Below are 13,741 nucleotides of genomic sequence, written 5' to 3' on the forward strand. Positions count from 1 at the left end.
TGTGTGTGTGTGTGTGTGTGTGTGTGTGTGTGTGTGTGTGTGTGTGTGTGTGTGTAAGAGTGAGTCACTGAGAATCTGTTACTGAGACTGGCCATGCTGCTTTGTTAGACACTGTGACTCTGTGCCAAGAGGGAGCAGTTTCAATTTCCTCACAGTGTTAGCTGTAGCAACACCATAGCGTATGGTAGTCTTGCTTTATAAACTTGTTTGTTTGCCCTTTTTCTAAAATACTCACCTACTCACAGCTACTACACCAGCAATGCATGTAGTGTGGGGTAAAAACACAAAAGCTCCTTCTCCTAAAAGGAATGCAGTAAATTTAAGGAAACCTGGCAGGCGTTTGAAGCTTTTTTGTGTGTGTCTCACAAAGCCTATTTTAACCTTCACCCAAGCTAGTGCTGCTCAGCGATTAGGCTTTGTAGCTGGCAGACTGTTTTCTGTGTTGTGTGGCATAATCCATATTCACCCTCTGCCAGATAAAAAGACTAAAACACTGCCAAGGGAGCAGGCGGCAGTCATGCCCTTCCGCTCTTGCTTTTATAACCTTCCTTGTGTCAGTCTCTCCTGGTTTCTTTCTCTTTCTGATCTGATTAGTTAGTATTAATCTTCTGCATGAATCCACTGAGACTTAATGATAGGTATTAGCAGTATATTAGCTCACTCAATAATGCTCCGTTTTCTCCCTCTAAATGACACATTAGCCTTAAAGCATTTGCAGTAGGATCCTTAGGATGAATGAAATGTTTCAGCCATGCATTTCGCATATAGAATATAAAATGTATATGCTTAAGTGGTTAGTGCACTAAGACACACTTGGCCAACACATTTTAATCTCTTACCCACAACTGCACTTCAATGTCTAAATAAGTGGAAAATAAAACAGAGTAAATCTCTACAAATAAAAACAAAGCTGTGCCTCTTAGCCAACATCTGGTGAAGAGGAGGTGCCCAGACAGTCTGGTCTCTGTTTGTGATCTGTTTCCTCCTGTTCTCTGTGATCACAAAGGGTTCAAAGAAATTGTTTGGCATTTTGGGAAATAAGCTTTTCTTTTCTTGTTTTTGCAGAGAGCTGCATGAGAAGATCAGTCAAGCACCCAGTGTTGAAAAAGTACTGCACAAACCTCTTTTATGCTTACTTTTCCTCATTTGTTCTTTTCCTTTCAAAATGTTAACACAAGTTACTCTATATATTGCTTTTGATTGTAAATATTAAAGGTAGAGGCTGTTCACCAGAACACAAAACATGCATACAGCACAAGTATGAAAAATGACAAATTCTGAGCTAAGTCTTAATCCCATAAGCCCGTGATTAGCCACCCTTGATTCCATTAAAATTGTCATCTTTTGTACAACCGAGCATTTCTCAAGTGTGCCAGAAGAGGTTTATTTTGAAACTTTCAGAATTATGACTGAAAGACTAACATTCTTGGGTTTATAAGAAAAACACCAGATTAGTGAGATTAGAGAACAACAATGAGAGAAAATTGGACACTAGCTAAGTGACTACTCAGCATCTGTGTTCAAACAGGAAGATGTTGTTTCTGTGTTCCTAATTGTTCATTTGTCACAGTGGAACGCGGAATGACATTGATTGTTCACAGATGCAGGTTGGTGAGTGGGGGGTTGGCTTGAGAATGAAACTAAGGGGGAAAAAAGAAGACGTGTGGGCTGAATACAAATGAGATCTGGCACTAAATGAAGCTGATGTTACACCTACGGTGCACAGCTGACCTCTTGTTTCTCACATTAGTCTGGCAAACACACACTCAGGACGCCAGCCCAACCTCTCCTCTCTCTGCTCATAACCTGCTGCCATCCCTCTGCGGCATTGCCCCCCTCTTCTCTGATCATGCTCATTCATCTTCTGGCTCCCGTTGGCATCCTCCTCCACCTCCTCCTCCTCCTCCAGCAAGGCTAAGCTAATTGGCTGTGAGCTGTGCTGGAGAAGCAAAATTCATATTTATATTAAAATTTGTAAAATATGCAAAGTAAGTCAGATTTCCAGCAGGGTTCACTTAGGCTTCTTTTAACTTTAATAGACTGGAAAGGATCTTGCATATAGTTGGAATCACAAGCTCTAGACAGGTGAAGAGTATATGACAACGAGCTGTGCTGCTAACAGCAACTCCATGAGGCTCATGTGGCTTCAGTGTGGATCTAAGCACTGTTTGATGGTGCTTAGGTGGATGTGTGCGCACACGTGTGTGAAGCCAGGGTGGCTTATCTGTTCAGCCTGTCAATTTTCCAGCCGTCATCCCTCTCGCTGCAGCTGCTGCTCCTTTGATTGGTTGTTGGGAGGTACAATGCAGTGACACTCTGGAGCACAATGAATGGCTAATTACATGAATTAATGGCAGGCAAACAAAAATAAATGTCTCTTTAGAGTAGACTTGTCACTAATTTATTCTCTTTGTGTCTCTTTGTCGGAAATATTTATGCTCAAAATGACCACGGTAGTTAAGAAGAAGAAAAAAACAGACTAATTTGTGATGATGGGCATGGAAAGCTTTGGCTTATGCTGTGTGTGTGTGCTTTTGCTTGCATGCACATCCTGTCATCCTTTATTACTTCAAACAGAATTTAAAAGGCTTGCCATTATATTGACTTGCTCAAAAAGAAAAAAAATTAAGGATGTGCTGCATTCATGGTGCATAGACTCTGTGGGGCCTTTGTGGGCCAAGAAAGGAGTCAGTGAGAAAATGGAAGCACTGTCTGTCTGATTCACATTCATCATTTGACTCTGGTTTGTCAACTTATGTTATTTTATGGGCCCAGGTTTTGACATATTAGTCTCATACATTTGTTTGGTGTCCAAAGCATTAAACAAAATCCATTTTAAAGATCTACTCAGTGGATAAACAGTGAACCAAATGATTGTGTGAATCTTATGAAATAGTAAACCCACATATACCCAAATCTGTTTTCCCCCTTTGGCCCTCCACAGCATTTTTAGTGTCTTTCAGCTCATTTCTGCTCTATCCATGGAAGGATCCATCAAACATTTTGATGTTGGATGATATGCAATATTTTGTTGTTTGAACAAATATTGAAGACACCCCATTATTATGGTTGAATGTGGTGGCAGTGTCTGCTTGATGTCCTCTGTGTACATTAGTTGTGGACATGAGAGTGATGCATCCTTTTATCACTGACAAAACAAACAAGAACATTAGTTGTACTAGTCTGTGTACCTGATGTCTCAGCTAACTGTCAATCAAAAGTTGGTGTAATAACAAACAAAGACGCGTGCGCTTACAATATTATAAATATTTCTCAGGTCAGTAAAAGAGGGACTGACAGTCTGACAGTTTCACAATGTTGCTGTTTTACTAGTGTTTGCTGGGATGTTGTTTATGAAGCTGATGAACCCAGTGTATCTACCTAGCACCACAAACAAATCAATTCATACAGCTTGGACATATTTTTTGGGGAGTTTTGCTTCTGTACAACCACCACACTGGATTTTAAGTCAAATCATCAAGATGTGTTCAAAGTGCAGACTTTTAGTTGTAAATTTAGGGGTTTAACAAAAGTATTGTTTAGTAGTTTTAGCCATTGTTATGCATATATACATCATTTTTACTTTTGAACCTCTGACAGTGGTGGACTATGAGTGAAAATGGCTGTAACTCTTTTTGTTAAACCCCTTAAATTAAAAAAGAAGGCCTGAAATTTATCATATCTTTAATTAAAATTCCAGTTTTGGTGTATAGAGGCAAACTTCCCAAGACTTTTGCAGTCTTTTAATAAATGACCTGAAATAGGTAAATACTTTAATTGACAGCATACACAATACAGCAGACCCAAATGTACATCTGTAGCATGAAACCCAGATTTCCTTCATGTATTCCTTTACATCCTTTCAGGATGATAACTGGGGAGAAACCACCACCGCTGTCACAGGAACGTCAGAGCTCAGTGTTTCCCAGGAGGAGGTGGTGGGCCTGGGGAAAGGAATACAAGACCGGACCCAAGGCTTTCGCCGTTACCTTCCCTTGGCTGTGGGCTCATGCGTGGGGCTGCTGGTGCTCGCCACGCCCTTGGTGTTCCTGCTTCTACCAGCAGTAATGTGGCCCGACAGACTGCAGGTCTGTGGTGCAGCCTGCGAGGGGCTCTTCCTCTCCATTTCCTTCAAGCTCCTCATCCTCCTGGTAGCTGTTTGGGCCTTGTTTCTGCGACCCAACCGGGCCTGCCTGCCAAGAGTGTGTGTGTATCGTGCCTTCCTCATCACACTCACACTCCTGCTCACTATGTCTTATTGGCTCTTCTATGGGGTCCGGATCCTTGATGCTCAGGTGGGTTTGAGATGTATTTAATTTATTTATGTATTTATTTATGTATTTTCTTAATTTTGCACATTAAGCAGTGAACTTTTTTTTCATCAGTCAATCTTTTTAGATCATTTAACAAATAGTTAACATGCAAATACACAATTTTTTTCCGAGTTTATTTCCTTTATTGCTTTAATGGTGTTAAATGGCTCTTAGATAAAGGTTGATTGATTCGGTTTTTGGGACATATTGTTTTTGTTTTTTATGGTATGTTGTTTGCATGTAGCCGAGTATTAGTTCAATCTAATTCATTTAGTCTTAAATAAAGCTGTAATTTGTTTTGTTTTTTTAAGCTTTTATCTAATGAGAATGAAAGTTTCATTAAGCCCATGGTGTGGTCCAAGCAGGATGAGGATTACCACGGCATCGTCCAGTTTGCTGTGTCCCTCGTGGACTCCCAGCTGTTTGTTCACTACCTGGCAGTCGTACTTCTGGAACTCCGCCAACTCCAGCCCTGCTACAGCGTGTGTGTCATCCGCTCCACAGATGGAGAGACTCGTCACTACAACATAGGACAGCTCAGGTGAGCACGCTGCAGTTGCACCATATTAGCTTTGTGTGTCTTTCCTAAAGCAAACACAAGGCTGACCGACATAGATAAGTTTCACACTTTCGCATGCGGATATAACCTTTCTGTACTGTGCACAGTAAGTACACAACGGTGCTCAGCCACACTCTCCTTGTTGATGTATTTGTGTAATTGGAAGCTTATGGCCACAGGGAAGACAGGCACAGGCAGTAATTGAGTTACTCTACGGTGACCTCGGCTAGTGTGCTATTCTAGGAGTTCGGAAAGGAGAGATGAGAAAAAGCGACTCGTCATATGACTGTCTTTGTTTCTTCTTTGGACAAGTTTATTACTATGACAAGACTAGGAGACATTAGTATTTATGCTTGTGTAATGAGGCTAACAGTTTAATGGGTTAATAATGGGCGTTCTTCCAATTCCTAATTTGTGGAATGGTAAACAAGAGGTTAAGACCTGCGGAGGAGAAAGAAAAGGATTCATACTGCATTAACTGTTTCCAGTAATTTAAATGGCTTACTTGGTTGTGGTGGCTTACATGGTGACACTGTAAATGGCTTCATGTCAGGTCAGTTGAGTCTTCATTGGTTGAAGAGGACAAATATGGAAATTGAATTGTCGATGAATCAATTCTCAGCAGCTCACGTGGTACAGTGCTGCAGCTTGTATAAAGGCTGAGTCCCTCTTAACTCTTTACCCCCCACTTGGATGCCTACTAGCAGTAAGCCTTTTTTTCTCTTTGCTGAACTGAGTGAACTGAGAGCTACTGAAACCTGTTCTGACAGTCGTCGAACCACGTCTTTTTTTTACATATATTGAGGTGTCTTTAACTTTACAAGAGAGGTCGCTAAATGTCTTTATGGGGGGAAAGAATTAAAATCTTTCTCTGTCAAATAAAGTCAAAATAAAATCTTTAAAATAAGAAGCCAGGGATGAGGGATTATAAAGTAGTGAGCTCACCAGACCTCAGTAGCCTGCTCATCTTTTGTCAGATGCTTGCACTGAGGCATAAAACAACAGATTCTCCCACTGAACTGTCGGCGATTGAGGTGCATCGTTGGTAATGTAGATGCAAAAGTTTGGCCATTAAGAGGATTTTATTAAATAAAATAGATCACATCTGTGCTAATGTTTGTTCTCAAATTGTTTAATTGAATTTCTAAATGACGGCATTATCTTGTAATTCAATCACTGTTTAGTGGGCTGTTCGTTCACCAGATTCAAGGGGATTTTATACTGTCTTGTACTGCTTTTAAGTTTTCTCTTTTCTCTCTTGCCTCACACAGCATTCAAAGGGCCGCTCTGTCCATTTTGGAGTATTACTACAGAGATTTTCCACTCCATAACCCGGCCCTTCTCTCTGCTTCCAAACACCGAGCTGCCAAACACCTGGCTGGGTTAAAGGTCTACAATGTAGACGGTTAGTTGCCTCATATGTCCCAATTATTTATTTTTTTCCTGTACTACACTTCTCAAATAAATTAATGGAACACTCTGGAAATACATCAGATCTCAATGGGGGGGGAAAGCTATACTGACATGGACTGGGTAATGTGTTAGGAAATAAAAGATAACACATCGTTTGATGAAAATGAAAATGCTCAACCTACAGAAGGCTGAATTCTATGTCACCCCAGAATAAAAGTTTCAAAGAAAAGCATGCTGCAGGCATGTTTGTTTGTCCCCTGCATGCCTGATAACACTGGGGCATGTTCCTAATGAGAGGAAAGAGATGATGTCCTGGGGATTTCCTCCCAGATCTGGACCATAGCATCACTGAGCTCTTGGACAGTGAGGTGCAACCTGGTGATGTTTGATGGACTGAAATATGATGTCACAGAGGTGCTCTATTGTGTCCTTTAGGTCAGGGTAGCATGGGGGCCAGTCAACGGTATAAATTTCTTCATTGTCCAGGAAATGCCCGCATACTCTTGGCACATGGGGCTTGACATTGTAGTGCTCCAGGAGGAATCCAGCAACCACTGCACCAGCACAGGGTTTGACAGTGGGTCCGAGGATTTCACTGGTAGCAGTCATGGCCCATTGCCTAGCCTGTAAGATACGTTTTTTATGTTGGAGAGCTTATTGAACCATCAAATAATAATTACATTTTAATTTCCATATATGAATTTTCATTTGTATCATATTTGCTACATCTGGCTGTTTTTTAAAATTGCTTAAAAATATATTGGGTTTTTCACGTAGAAACATTGGGTCCTCAGGATACCCTTCTTCTGAAGTCTGTTTCTGATTGGTCAGACACATTGTTTGGACATTTTCACACCATACCCTGCTGGAGATCATTTTGCAGCTCTGGCAGTGTTCATCCTGTTCCTTCTTAAAAAGAGGAGAAGAAATTAACAACAGGTGCACCTGTTATTAATTTCATTAACACCAAAGCAGCTCAAACTGATTAACAACCCGCTAATCAACTAGACTTGATGCTACACTCGCATAAAAAGTGTTCCTTTAATTTATTTGTGCACCGCATGTAATATTTCTGCTGATGTCCCTTTGTTTATACCGTTACTTTCCCTTGTTTTAACTGTCTTCTCCTTGTTCTGCTTGCTGTGATACTCTGGTTTCAATGAGCAGCTTTGAAAAACAAACTGAGAACATACCGTTTTGACAGTAAATACAGATAAAAGCCCTCACCATCACAGGGAGACACTAATTTCACGCTTCAGTCGTGAAGCGTCACTCTGAAGCCTCCCTCTCTGACATAATGCATATATTGAATTTGCCGGGGGAAAAAGCACTCTTCTAAATGCTACAATTTTCTTGATATATTACTTTCTTGCACACATCCTGTAATGCCACATATCACACTCTTTCCTGGAGTTAAAAGGGTCTTCCACTCAACACCTATTAATCTCCCACTGGCTGCGCAGCGCTGGATTTGTTGATGTATAAAGCAGGGAAGCAATGTTGGATACCGTGTCCTCACAGTGCTTTTCATCCACCCCACCCCCTCTCCTATCAAAGTGCAATGGAAGGGTCTCTAGGCGGCCGTGGAATTCCAAGCCTTAAATAATTCATCAGTGTAACGCTCATTTCTCAAATACTCCCACATCTCTCCTTCCTCCTGCTCACACTGTCTCCAGCTCCAGCTCGTTCTTTCCCCTTTCTTTCCCGTCGTCAACTCCCACACATCTCCCTCACGCTATACCAGTCAGTCACTCTTCTCATTGTACAAACAGTACAGATATGTAGGGCAGGATGTATAAGGATGTTTACTCTTATTTTCATTGGAAAGTGTCTACAGTGCTTCTTCTGCAAATGATCTGACTGCATTTGCTCCACAGTACTCGCACTGGGAGGATTTTTCATCCATATTTCATCACTAAATTCAGTTTCTCTTTCTCACCTGCACGCACAAGCGTAAACACACGCCCATGCAGATCAGATTAATAATTTATATCCTTGTCTGACCTGCAGCATTTACCATCTATAACCACCCCCAGATTTAGTGATCTTCATGAATATGGACCAGATCTTACTCCGCCTCAGTGACACCACAGGATCTCTAATATACTGCTATATAAGCCCCATTAGTTTTATGGGTTTGCCACACAAACCAGTAAATTCACACATGGTCTTTGATGTGTAAAATAATGAATATTTAATCCAGACCCCCAATAAAAAGGTTTCTGCATCACAGAGTGTGTGTAGAAATGTGGATGCTTCCAGTGGAAATTGCCTCTTTTCTCAGTGCTAAAATTAAGAATGTTTTGTGATTCAGACTGGCGACACTACCCAGATAACTATCAAACCTTTCTCACAGTTAAGTGGAGGATAAAATGGGAATAATACTGGCTGGGAAGGTTGATTTACAGCTGTTTTACACCACTAATAATAAGATCTGAATTTGTCCTTCAATATGAGTTTTCCCTCAATCATTCAGATTGAGATACTGTCCATTAATCACTGGTGGGGGACTGGCCCGTTAAAGACTGCCCTCCCAGGTCAGGCTGATTTAACCAATTTACTACTGTCCTTTCTTTCTGATACAGCCCCAGGGAATGCAGCAGGGGCTCAGCCAAGTAATGGAAATCAGTCACGGGCTATGGTTACAGCTGCCGGCAAACGTAAAGACAGCGCCCACAATGAGCTGTACTACGAGGAAGCCGACTATGAAAGAAGAGTCCGTAAACGTAGAGCCAGGTGAGTCATGGGAGCAAAGTGTCACACTGTTACAGTGGCTTAATAATTCTGCATTAAATCTGTACCACAGTTATTCTGTAACTTACGCTGTAGCCACATATCCACATCCCTAGAAATGCAACCACAGCACATGTTAATGCCAGCCCATTACAAACTTTAATGGCCCGTTTACCTCTATGTGTTTCTGGCTACTTCTTCTTGGGAAGAAAATAAATCAACTTGAAGAGAAAAACCCTACCGCCAACTCCTGTTTTGGAAGCGACAGAGGCACAACAGGACTGTTATAAATCTAGTGTTAGCCACTTGCACATGGTTTGTCGTAGGTTCCACATAGATTCTGCACAGAAGTAGAAATCAAACTTGGGAAGCTGCACATACTGGGATGGCTGGTGCATGCACATGTGTAGTTAAAAAAAACTGTCAAGAGGACTAGGCTTGTGAGAAAGCACTTAGCTATGCACGTTATTATGTAAACTTCATGACTAAAAAACTGCATGGAAAGTCCTCCACAGTACGTTTAAATACCTTTACTTTAACAGATATATACGTCTGCAGTTTCGTTTAATCTGTCTTAACATTAGGGTGCTGCTCAATGATCAGTAAAAACAACTGTATATAGCCAAATACAATGTGGTATTTCTCTGTCAGGCTGGTAGTTGCTGTTGAGGAGGCCTTCACACATGTCCGCCGCATGAAGAAAGAAGATGAGCGTGCAACACCGTCTGACATCATGGATGTGCGAGAGGCAGCTCTGGCTATATTTCCTTCTATGGCTCGGGCCCTGCAGAAGTACCTCCGCACCACCAGGAGGCAACACTGCCACAGCATGGAGAGCATCCAGAAGCATCTTGCTTTCTGCCTGGTCAATAACATGAGTCCTAAGGTCAGATTTGTTGTCAATAGCTTTGCACTAAGGCGGTGTTTACCAAGAGGTGTAACTTATGACAAAAGGATAGCAGAAAGAGTGAAAGGGAAGGTTTACAAGATGTTAATGAGATCTGCTGTGATGAATGAGGTGGAGATGGTGGCACTAACAAACAGGAGTTGGAGCTAGAAGCAAGAGATCAAGAGGTTTGAAGACAAAAACTTGTGCAGAGGAGGGATAGTGGATACTGGACAAAGATGATGTTGAAGATTGAGCTATCATGAGGAAAACAGGAAGTTCACAGAGAAGATTTATGGATGTATTGAAGGAGGAAATGCAGAGGAGAATGCAAAGGATGGGGTGATATGGGTATGGGTGATATGAGTTGGAAGAAAGGCTGTAATGGCATTTATTTTTATGTCTAACAAGCTGTGACTCAAACTGAGTAAATAACATCAGCTATCAGACAGAAAGTAAATGGAAGCATTACTTAATCGTGTCACATCAGTGAAAAGAGGTTTTATTAGTTTTGTATGCATTCTTTGCTAAATCCCCCTTGTGCGTCCATTTAATTTCAGTTTTATTGATTAATTAATTTATTATCATATGATGAAACTAAAAGAGGGGCAAGCTGTCATTCAAGAAGGGCCATGAGGTCAACTTTTATTGGTTCACTGACATTAGAAATGGTTTCATCGGTCAGGAGATTAATAAATTGAGTTAATCTTGCCATATAGATGTTATCCCAAGTTTTGTCTTTACACATCAATTTTGTTTTGTTTTTCATTGTGGGTACTTTGATATAATCAGCTGCTTCTCTGTGTGCGTAGGCCTTCCTTGAGGCTTATCTCATGCCTGGTCCAACCCTGCAGTACGGCCCCGAGCGCTGGATGGCTGATCAGTGGACCTTAGTGAGCGAAGCGTCTGTGACCAGCGGCATTAAACAGGGGACAGAGTTCCTTCTGAAGTGTCTCGACTTTAGCTTAGCCATCACCATCAAGAGCATCCCTTATATCCGACTGACCGAAGAGTACATCGATCCCAAGTCGCACAAGTTTTTACTGTTGCTCCAATCAGAAACTTCAGTTTAACAGTGGCAGAGTGGACGAGCGCTGCTGCTCTGGACTTGCAGAACTGTTGCAGTTATCCAACTGAATTTTTTCAAGAAATATCTTTTTGTACTGTTTTTTGTACCTATGTTTATGTAGTTTTCTCACATATAGAGTATTTATGTCTTTGTCTTTGTCCCAGGAGTCTTGAAAGATGATAAAAGACACAAAATGAGGAGAAATGCACTGAAATGTCCTCTGTCGTGACATTTGCAGAACACAGTTCAGTTATGTCTCTATGCACTACAGATGACCCTCACAAACGTTTAGCTTCCTTTACGTGCATGTGCCGGTGCGTGCCTGCATAGGAGCGTTTGAGATTTTAAGAATGCAAATGTGTGCGTTAGTGTGGTTTTTATCGTAGTGTACACTGGGGTCTGTCTCTCTCCAAGACATTTAATATAAACTGAACCTCTCTTTTTTCAGTCTAAGCAGTTATTATTTGATTGTCTTGTATTGGAAATGTATGTACAGTATTTATACGTGAATAATACTTTATCCCTACAGACTTTTTATACCAAAATCATGTATCACTTGAATGATTTTTTTTTATCATTTCAAACATTTTTTTTTACCCTGTCTGTCTGCGCTGTACTTGTTACGATAATTGGACTGTAGATAGACGTGTTTGTAGTTGTCAGATCATTCAAAGAAGTCTCATGTACTAAAAAAAGCAGAGGAAGAAGACTGAAAAATCATAAATAAATTGATTTGTTAAACATAGTAATTAATATTAAAAAAACATTAAAATAGGCCTTCATTTATAAAAAGGTGTCATAAATTTGAATTTCTGTACTTAGCTGATGAGAGACAGCTAGGTTTGTTGTGTCCTGGCAATCGGATGGGCCATGTATTTGCACAGTGAAGCAGAAATTATAAAAAGAATTAAAGCAGATAAATATAGAAACCTGACTGTCCTACTGTGGGAGCGATGGAGCCTGTCCCAGCTCCAATACCTAAATAAAGAAACTAATATCCATTAAAAAAATGTTTTACCACTTATCCAATCCAGAGTTGTGCGGATGGCTACACCTGAATACTGTTAGGATATTTCATGTTTCATCTTTCCCTCTTTCTTTCTCTCTTTTCATTTCCCCAGTCAAGTCTGTCCCGTGTTCAGCAAATGAAAATAAAATAAACAATAAAAGCAAAGGTGAATCAAATAGACCAATACGGCAAGGCTGGGATGGTCCAGTTGGTAAAGTAAAATTTTACCCACTGCTGTATTATTTCAGAACATATGGCCCTGATTTTCATCTCGATTTGTGTTTTTTATTATGGCTCCATGTAATGTAAATCTTGTTGGCCAGTGTCCTATAATCAGCCACAAGCTTAATGCAACACACAACCTAAAGGATTACCTAAAATCAGATTTCTGAAGAATTTAAAAAAAAATTAAGTACTTTATGTACAAAATGAATCGCTCACTCCAAAATTCATATTGCATTATTTCATGCTGCAAGCATTCAAGAATTAAAAAAACAAACAAAAAAAACAATAGTAATAACTTACTGTGAACAACTCAACTCAGTATCAGTATTCGTGCTGCCAGTATTGGACATCAGGGTGTCTCACTACTGCCACCTGCCTACAACTACTGGAACACTGTTCTAGGCATCAACTGTTAATGAGTGAGGATATTTGATGTGTATTTTTTAAACTTTTTCTACTTATAAGGCTTGATGTGTTGTAAGTTTATATTTACAAGAGTGTTACTGTGCTTACAGAGGGTGTAGTTTTGTTTCGGACTCTTTAGGGGTGTTGGTGGTTGTAAATACCTTCTCTTGTACGACTACACACGTGCCTGGTTTGACATATTTAGGATGTGCTCAGCATACATGTGCGGTTTTTCAAGTTTGTGTGTTTCAGCATATGTGTGTGAGAAAGAAACTGAGTAAAACAGAAAAGAAGAAAACACAGAGATCGCTTTCCCAAATGTCCAAATGTGATGCAGCTGACAGGTCGTGAGTTGCCCCCGTCTCCTTTTATACAGCATAACATTGAACATTAATGCAGCGGTGTCAAAGTCACATTTGTACAAAAAATAAAATAAAATAAAAATGAAGAAATAAATATTTGTACTGATGTTTTCAGGGAATTTGATTGTTGTTCTACTTCCATGTTGTGATGATTAATAAGTGTAGTGGAGAAGTTTTTAAAGATTTAACTACATTTACGGTTACTTAGTTATGGCTGCTACTAGAAGGACATTTGTGGCTCCTTTATGTGGCATCTAAGGCTTACAGTTACTTTGATCTCATATTATATTAATTATGCAGCAAGATGTGTATATTCTTCTAGGAGACGTTTGGCTATAAAAACTTTATTATTAGTTATGATCAGTTATCTGCCTAATAAATTGCTTTTTTGAGATTTCCAAAATATTTCTTCTTTTATGACAGTTGGTCTAACAAACTTGTTAACCATACATATTTACATACAATAGTAGCACTTATTATATGTAAATAAGCAAATTTCATTTAATTTGCTTTCATGTAAAGTGTATTTTTGGCACAATTAACATAATATGTTTGCAATACCATAATTCCTTACTCATTGCTACACATAACTTTATTTTATGGACATCTATGGTTTGATTTCATTGCATCTGTGGGTTGGATGGATTGTTCTGTACTTATTTTACCTGCTGTATACAGTGGCTTGCAAAAGTATTCAGCCCCCTTGAACTTTTCCACATTTTGTCACATTACAGCCACAAACATGAATCAATTTTATTGGAATTCCA

General features: G+C 40.0%; 1 protein-coding gene across 3 annotated transcripts in view; it reads left to right on the forward strand.

Moving 5' to 3' along the window:
• Positions 1 to 12,101, forward strand: part of LOC102215885 (vang-like protein 1) — a 21,650-nt gene extending 9,549 nt beyond the window's left edge. For 2 of the 3 annotated variants that reach the window (XM_005723598.1, XM_005723599.1), the window contains exons 4-9: positions 3,867 to 4,295; positions 4,679 to 4,854; positions 6,144 to 6,277; positions 8,871 to 9,021; positions 9,670 to 9,904; positions 10,717 to 12,101. In XM_005723598.1, coding sequence (XP_005723655.1) covers positions 3,867 to 4,295; positions 4,679 to 4,854; positions 6,144 to 6,277; positions 8,871 to 9,021; positions 9,670 to 9,904; positions 10,717 to 10,977 — 1,386 coding nt within the window. In that variant the 3' untranslated portion in view covers positions 10,978 to 12,101. Of the gene's footprint in view, positions 1 to 1,065; positions 1,109 to 3,866; positions 4,296 to 4,678; positions 4,855 to 6,143; positions 6,278 to 8,870; positions 9,022 to 9,669; positions 9,905 to 10,716 lie in introns of all 3 variants that reach the window. The other variant, XM_005723600.1, reaches the window with a different exon arrangement.
• Positions 12,102 to 13,741: the final 1,640 nt, after the last annotated feature.

This window comes from Pundamilia nyererei, unplaced genomic scaffold, assembly GCF_000239375.1.
Source record: "Pundamilia nyererei isolate P.nyererei 1_Seehausen unplaced genomic scaffold, PunNye1.0 scaffold00009, whole genome shotgun sequence".
NCBI classification, from domain to species: domain Eukaryota; kingdom Metazoa; phylum Chordata; class Actinopteri; order Cichliformes; family Cichlidae; genus Pundamilia; species Pundamilia nyererei.